At 39.9% G+C, this 8344-nt stretch overlaps 1 protein-coding gene across 1 annotated transcript; it reads right to left on the bottom strand.

The window, feature by feature from the left end:
• Positions 1-2790: 2790 nt before the first annotated feature.
• On the bottom strand, positions 2791-4765 carry LOC131254052 (LOB domain-containing protein 12-like). Its single transcript, XM_058255090.1, has 2 exons — positions 4565-4765; positions 2791-3126 (listed from the first exon to the last, which is right to left on the bottom strand). The coding sequence occupies exons 1-2, from the start codon at positions 4718-4720 to the stop codon at positions 2791-2793; spliced, it is 492 nt and encodes a 163-aa protein (XP_058111073.1). The 5' UTR covers positions 4721-4765.
• Positions 4766-8344: the final 3579 nt, after the last annotated feature.

Genomic DNA, 8344 nt, shown 5'->3' with positions numbered 1-8344 from the left:
TAAACATTACATTGATTTCGACATATAAATGAAGGGGAGCAGTGAATCTTGAGTTGGAGGTTTTCTATAGTACATCCCGATTGTATTGTAATGCTATACGTCAGGACTATATACCGTTGGATTGGGATCATTTTCAGTGATCCGAACCGTTTATAACATGGATGAGCAGTACCAATGGAGGATATCTAAAAATAAAGTTCTTTTATTAGAATATTTGACAACTTGGTTTTATACGAATCTTTTCCTTCTAGACCATTGATTTGGAAATTTAGGATTTAACCATGTTGAAATTTTTCTTGGAAGGCAATCTTGAAGAATTTTTTAGGCCGCCTCATTGATAGTCAGATCAATGGCTTGGATCACTGAATATAATCTAGATCCAACGACTATAATTGTGATGTATTATCCTATAGCGACCCTTAGCTTTGTTTTCTAGCAAACATCCTTAAGTGGTCCCAATGAAATGCATGGATACTTGCGAGAGTACCCATCCGAATCCTACCCTCTTCCATGAGATCCACACCGTTGATCTTGTAGGGCTCCACATTATAGCTCTTGTGCAGAAAATCAAACCAGTCTAGTCATCAGGTGGACAACATGGAATTAAAATGGATCATTTGAAGGAATTATCCAACGGCCATTATTCAATGTACACATGTGGCCCATCTGATGACCATAATAGTCTGTTTCTTGGTCCACTGTACATTCCAAGTGGATCCCTCCTAATGAAGGGACCGGATTTCACAACAAGGCTGTATACAATACATGAGTTGGGATTGCATACATATGGACAGAAGATGAAGAGAAGTAGGGGAGTTGGGAAGAGAATATGAAGTAAAAATCATGTTATGGGGAAGGGCAAAGAGGCCACCACACGTTAATCAGTTGGACACTTGTTTGTTTAACAAGTAAGAAAGAAAAACCCTAGTTTACTCCATATCTCACATGCTAGGGTTGACTCCAACTCCCCTACTTACCGACGTTTCCTGACATACGCCCACCTCTCCTGGTTTTCTTTCTTTATTTTTTAATTTTAATTCTAACATAGGTCTTTTTGCTTTCTTTGATTTTACTGTCTATGTGGGGCCCACCGTGATGTATTTGTCTTATCCACGCCATCCATACGATTTATCAGCTAATTTTAGGGCAAGAGACCAAAATTGAATCATATGCAAAGATCAATTGGACCACACCAAAGTAAATAGTAGAATTTGAATGTATACCGTTGGAAAAATTTTGGAGGCTACAGAGGTTTTTGATCAAGCTGATATTTATATTTTCTCTTCATCTGTGTCTATGTGACCTTACGAAAAGTTTAGATAACAAATAAACATCACTGTAGACCCTGGGAAGGTTTTAACGGTGGATGTCATCATACCAACTGTTTCCTGTGGTGTGGTTCACTTGAGATTTCGAAATTTTTAAATTTTCTGCTCATGCCCTAAAATGAGCTGTTAAATCGGATGTACGGCGTAGATAAGACACACACATCACGGTGGGTCCTACAGAGTTTACTCCGTACGCTATAGGTACTGAGCGTCCAGCTTTGCTAAGTCCACACGCTTTTACAATGATGTTAATGCACAGGACACCACATGTTCTAACATGGCACGTTGGTACGAGATCAAATCCATTCATTGCAGTTGTACCACTATGATGCTTTCACCCCATAATTAGGTCTGTCCAATAGTAAGATGGTCCTAAGTTTACAAAATAAATTTATGGGGTGTCTGAAGTTTTTTTAACCGTCCAAATGTATCTGGGGCCCACATGTTTAATGGGTTAGATTTATTTTTAGGAGAGAATATAGACATGGTCAGGACCACCTTATGGATGGTTTGGATATTGCACCTGTCAGCCACGCAACGCTATCACATGCAGTGATGCGTGCATTAGAATTATTGTACACGTGCATGGGCTTAGAAAATGTCTTAATTGTAAATCTTGATATAATTATAGGAATAATTGAGAGTCTTTTGATTAGTTATTTTTAGGATATGCCAACTTTAGATGAGTTGGATGAATGAACAGCCGAGATTCTTTCTCAGCTCTGATACCATCATAAGACGCCAAAGATTGGCATTTCGTATAAATTACTTACAATATGAGAAATGGTCCAGTGCTCTCAGATAGTTAACTTGGACAGTCCAATCCATCCATTTGAACTGTCCAATAAATTAAAATACATTTTCATGGGCTACCACGATTATCCAATCCATCCTTGATTTGATCTTATTTTCTATATCCATTCTTTTTCCAATTCTTCAATTGGATGGCTGCCATTGCTTAATAAAAGTGATTTAAACATAAGCAATCTATGATAGTCCCCAACAAATAGATGAATCAAATTGTTACTTAGATCTAATTTTTATATAAATGATCTTATCCATCCGTATTTAAGGCCATTGATCAAATGGTTAATATTTGTCAGATTAGTGTGATTTTTTCATGGTACCCCATAAAATATACAGTGGATCTAATGAACGTTCTAGATTAACAGATTAGACTAAGTGTCCCATTACAACTAAGAACACTATAAGTGCTTTGAGAGAGCATCTCTCTACAATAATTTCATAATTATCAAGTACTTAGCTTTCCCTCTCCCTCTCTCATTTGCTTATGTTTCCTAAACCAAGGTTTTCATTTATGTAATTTTCACCCATATAACCTCCTCTCTCTCTCTCTCTCTCTCTCTCTCTCTCTCTCTCTCTCTCTCTCACATATGAATGTACGATTACACATAAGAAGGAAACATGGAAAACATTTAAACCATTTCATTAGAAAACCATATCATGTCCAAAGAGACTCTCTCTTAAGAGGCTCTTGAATTGTTACATTGCTAGAAGTGCCATAGTTCATGAACTGAGGAAGGCTGTTTAGGTTATTGGGCGTGACAAATGATTTCTCATCAGCTTCCATTTGTTGGTCTGGCAAGCTGGGCTCCTGCTGCATCTGAATACACAATATTTCTGCTTGGGCCACAGCTAGCTGCATTTGCAACTGAGACACTTGGTTTTGTAGGTACGAGATCGCCCCGACACACCCGTAGACGGGGTCCCGCACCCTCGCATTCGCTTCATAGACTAGGCTGCTCACTGCATCAGCTCTCTGCTGGATTGGAAGCTCCTGTGTGAAAAATAGCCCATATGAAGTTATGAACTCCATGTCCCAACAGGAGTTTAAGAGGAAAAACAATAACAATGGAAATGCCCTGTATCAGAGCCACTAGTTACACCCACCTTCTTTGGTAAATACACCCTTTTTTTCTTTTGGTAATACATGTTACAACTCTATATTATTTTATGGTAATACATGTTACAACTCTATAATATTTTATCATCAAAAGCAGACAAGGAAGGGTGTATGTATCAAAATGGGTGGGCGTAAATAGCAGTTCCATGTTGTGTCGGCATAGATATTGTTTGTGTCTATTGCCCACTGGGGCCCACATGTTATGATCTGAACCGTCCATGTTATAGAATTTGTGCTATAAGAGCCACCCGTAAAAATTAACACCGAATATATTATTGTGACTATCATTATCTGTAGTTTATTTATAACAATGAAACGAAAATCATCAGTGCTACCCCTTTCAGATCTAAAAATCAAGTGTTAGTATCATTACTGAAGCGTGATTATCGCCTAATGCCTCTTATATCGTACTAACTAGAACATGGATGGTTCAAATCAAAGGAACATCTTATCATGTGGGCTCCTGTGGATGGTGACATACGCATGATCCTGAGACGCGGCCGACGCAAAAACCGACTGGTTGGCATCTGAAATACATTCTTCCACACATGCATACAAGCATGATAGAGTCCTTGCTCATGCCTCAGTGGTAACCCATTGCAGTGAAATTCCACTGCAGCTTGAGTCCGTGTGATAAAAGAAAAAAAAAGAAAAGCATCACTATATATATATGTGTGTGTGTGTAGGAAATGGTACTATGAGGACGACCTCATGGGAACTTACCATGAGGTCGAGCTGTGTGGGCCCCACCGTGATGTGTGTTGAAAATCAACACCATCAGTAAGATCCACCATTCCATGATGGCCCACGTAAAAATCAATTCAATCCATGACTTGGGTGGGCCACACCACGTACAACAGTTGAGATGGGTTATCCTCCCATTAAAATATTGATAATCATTTATTGGGCCCACTGAGATGTGGTTCACAAATCCATCCCATCCATTGTGCGTGTTCCACTAGGATGACGGTCATACCAAATTTCAGTCACATTCAAAACTCAGATGGCCCCACCAAGTGCTTTTATATGTTTTAGGCATATCTTCACATGATTTTAGATGGTATGGCCCACCTGAGTTCTGTATACGGTTGATTTTTGGCATATCCCATAACCTAAAGGTGACCCATCAAATTCACGGTGTTGATGTTCGACATACATCACGGTGGGCCCCACGCATCTTGACCTCATGGGAAGTTCCCATGAGGTCGACCTCGTAGTACCATTTCCATATATAGAGAGAGACAGATGTATAATACATACATACATACGTACATAGATATAAAGGTAGAAATATCAATAGAGAGAATGGAACCTGTAGCATTTTGCTAACATTGCTGGCGCCGAAGACCTTGTGAACAATGGCGAATTTCTGGGGGTCGTCGGAAGGGAAGAACGGGGCGAAAATGCAGTCCTTTGCACATCTTCGTCGTAGCAATTTGCAGGAAGCGCATGGAGAGTTTCCCCCCATTTGATTGACAGAGATACACAAAGAGAGAGAGAGAGAGAGAGAGAGAGAGAGAGAGAGAGAGAGAGAGAGAGAGAGAGAGAGAGAGAGAGAGATCTTTGGAAAATGACAGGCAAAAGGAAGAAAAATGAGGAGAGGAAAGATGGGGTTTGGTAGTTGAAAAGGACTCCACAATGGAATAGTTGAAGAGAGGGTGATAGAGTGTTTTATTTATATCATAAACATGTGTTAAGGTAGACAAATATAATAATCTTAAAGATGAGAAAGCGCTAAAATAACAATTCAAGTTCAAAGGAAAAGGTCTTCTGTTCAAGTCTACGTGATCCAGACCGTACGTTTACCAATCCTTACTGTAGATGGTCCATACCCCAGAAATTGAACCAATCGTGAAATTTCAATGTTTAGGCAATCTATGCATAGCCCTTGGAATCCAATCAGTTTAAGTTCTTTGGTTGTAGCCCATCTACCACTAGGTTTACTTAATTACTGATGGGCCACCAAGTGGGATTGTTCACTTTTCTTCAAATCAAGGGATTGAATTTGGTAGCCGTTCGATCAGTGGCCTGCAGATGAAATGATTATTAATTTCTATGGTCAGCATTTAATTCAAAAATATCTCAAAATGGAATCAAATTCGTCCAATCATTAAATTTTCGGATTCTAGCTCATTCACAGGGTGGTCCACTAGATCAACGGTTCTGATCGGGAGAAATGTTTGCATAGAACATTTATTTGCAAGATGCACAGAGCTTTGATTCATCCACCTGCTTATAATTTATAACCATTCACATTTCTGGTTTAATGAATGCTCGAGTGCCCAAAACCGTACGGGCTTTCAGCTTCTACGTGTGGGGCCCATTTTTTAGTGATCCAAACCGGTTATATTATGGCCCACAATCTGAATGTCTGATGCAATGAAAAAAAATATTTTAGATGGTAATGTCTTAAACATATCAGTAGTAGTCAACGAATAGACGGTTAATCGAGAAACTGCAGTAATAGTACCCATCCAACTAATAAAATGCCAAAAAAATCTACGTCTAGGACAATTCAATGTATAGATCTTTCTGTGGATGGTCCATCCAGTTTGGTTTCCAACAAATCAATGGTCTGGATAAGCGAATCACTGTCCCATTTGTACGAACTGAGTACTTAGCGTACTGTATGATTCTTGCAGATGTTTTGGACTTTGAAGACGAAAATTTGGGAGGAAGAACAGTAGTGTGACGTAGGCCTTCTATTGATGGAATTTGATGTGAGATATGCATAGATTGGATGATCCTAGCCTTCTAAACAGTGGTTTTAAGATCGACGGTGAGGAATTAAAAAGCTAATTGTCAGCATTAAGCGGTGGAAAGTCATGATAAGTGATAGATGCACTCTTATAATAACTATTATTTTCGAAAAATATTCCATCTATAATTAGGCCCACTAGTTAGACAGTTCAGATTGATGGATAACCTAGGCCACGTGTAATGTAGATAGACAGATAATCTAGCCACGCGTAACGTAGATAGACATTACAGTGGGCATTAAGGTGAGCCTAGGAAGTTTTTAACGGTGAGTGTTCAATCAGCACTATTTCCTATGGTGTGGTCCACCTGATAATTTTATCTGCTTCATTTTTTGTCTAGTTTGCTAAAATGATCTGTAAAAACGTATAGACGGCGTTGATATGCAATTAACACATCAAAGTGGGCCCCACGGTCAGGGCCGCACCTAATCCACTCCCCACAGCTCTACCCTCTCGGGTCCATCCGGGACGCGGATTGCGTCCTACCCCGGCCCAGCTCCAGCAGGGAACGGGCAGGAGATTTCAGTGGCCAGCGTAATGTATGTGTCTTATCCACACCGTCCATCCATTTTTTCGTATTATTTTTGGATATGATTTAAAAAATGAAGCTGATAAAAGGCTCAAGTGGATCACACCACAGGAAGCATCGGTGATAGTGATTCTCACCGTTGAAACTTTTCTAGGGCCCCCCTTGATGCTTATATTCCATCTAACCTATTCATAAAGTTATAAAGATCTGGATGAAGAGAAAAAATAAAAAATAAAATCAGCTCCATCCAAAACTTCTGTGGCCCCGAAGAAGTTTTCAACGGCAAGAGTTTAATCCCCATTGCGTAGTCCAAATATGTCTTGGATGTACCTCAATTTTGGGATTATATACCAAAATTATACGAAAAAATGGATGGACGGTGTGGATAAGACCCATACATCACGTTGGCCACTGAAAGCTCCTGTCCGTTCCCAGCTGGAGACGGGCGGGGGTAGGACGAAATCCGCGTCCGTTCATCCGGCCCTAAATAATAATAATAATAATAATATTCTTTGGTGGCAAGGGTAATTTGGTCATTTGGAAGAGCGGGTATTTAAATCCTGGAGCGATCGTGCAAAACCGAGGGTGTAAAACAGAAAGAAAATCAAGGGTTGACCGCAGCCAAGGCGCGTGACGTGTTGGCAATCCATCAGCCCTTTTTGGTCTCCACGTTCTCTCTTTTGACTTCCTTTTTCCTCCATCGCAATGGATGATCACCATATGTGTCGCGACATCGGGTCCCACATGATGAGTCGGTACGGTGAGTACAACTGTCCATTCTCTTTTTGTTAGAACGGGGAAGATATGAACAAATATCGAAGCTTCAGTTATGATTTTGACCTTCGATATTAGTTTTGAATGTGAGCCGTTGAAAAGTTTGTATTCAGTATCTGAAATCCATCCTCAGGTAGTATTTGTAATAATGAACCGTTGAGAACGACATATCTATGTGGCATGCACGTTACACTATTCAGAAGATGGACGGCTGTGATCATTGGGACATTCAAGCATGTGGGCCTTAATAGGTCTACTGATAGTGGGGTCCACGGTGCCGACAGAGGCAATACAAACTGGTTAATCTTTAGAGAGAGAATAGGGTCCGGCGGCAAGGTTGAAAATGATGCGAACCCTAGCCCTAGGGAGGCGGAGGAGAAGGGCTCGACGTGAATGTTTGTTTGCACATCTCTCTCTCTCTCTCTCTCTCTCTCTCTCTCATACACCAAATCTCAGTGTATGTCAGGTGAACTTGGGTGCACATGCACACGGATTCAACTTATCAAATTGATAGATCATGGTCTATGATCACAGGAATAGATGTCCTCAACCATCTGATCTACTACCATATTTTGAACGTATAGGGAAAAAAGGTACATGTATTGGTCTATAGATGAAGTCCATTAATTGGACAGATAGAATTCTTCAATCAATTCAAAATTTCAAGCTATGAACCGCCTCTCTGGATATAAATCCATGGTTCATTCACTGAGCTTCAATACAAAGTTTCAGATCCAACACTCATCTTCACTGAGCTGAGGAATGTTTACATGCACCCGAATGGATTGGTAAGTCATCATCCACTTTGACCATATTTGATAATGTCTCAAGTGGACATTTGAGCCACCCAATAGGTAGATCAGCTTTTGGTGCAGCTGGTGTTGGAAAAATAATATTGGAAACTAAAAATAAAATTGTTTAAATTTTAACATTAGGTTGAATCACGTATAAATACACTGTATTTAAAGCTTGATTCGCCCCCTTCTCGATTGTTGATAGATTATATGTGAATTGCTTATAGGATAAGACA

Source organism: Magnolia sinica, chromosome 8, assembly GCF_029962835.1.
Source record: "Magnolia sinica isolate HGM2019 chromosome 8, MsV1, whole genome shotgun sequence".
NCBI lineage: Eukaryota > Viridiplantae > Streptophyta > Magnoliopsida > Magnoliales > Magnoliaceae > Magnolia > Magnolia sinica.
Note: the sequence above shows the minus strand (reverse complement) of the source record. Positions and strands in the feature narration are given on the sequence as shown.

What these genes read in the sequence shown, in the direction of transcription:
- LOC131254052 (XM_058255090.1), bottom strand. Translation starts at nt 4,720, where the DNA reads ATGGGGGGAAACTCTCCATGCGCTTCCTGCAAATTGCTACGACGAAGA. An exon ending in ATGTTAGCAAAATGCTACAG is followed by an intron (nt 3,127 to 4,564) that starts GTTCCATTCTCT and finishes TTTTTCACACAG; the next exon opens with GAGCTTCCAATCCAGCAGAG.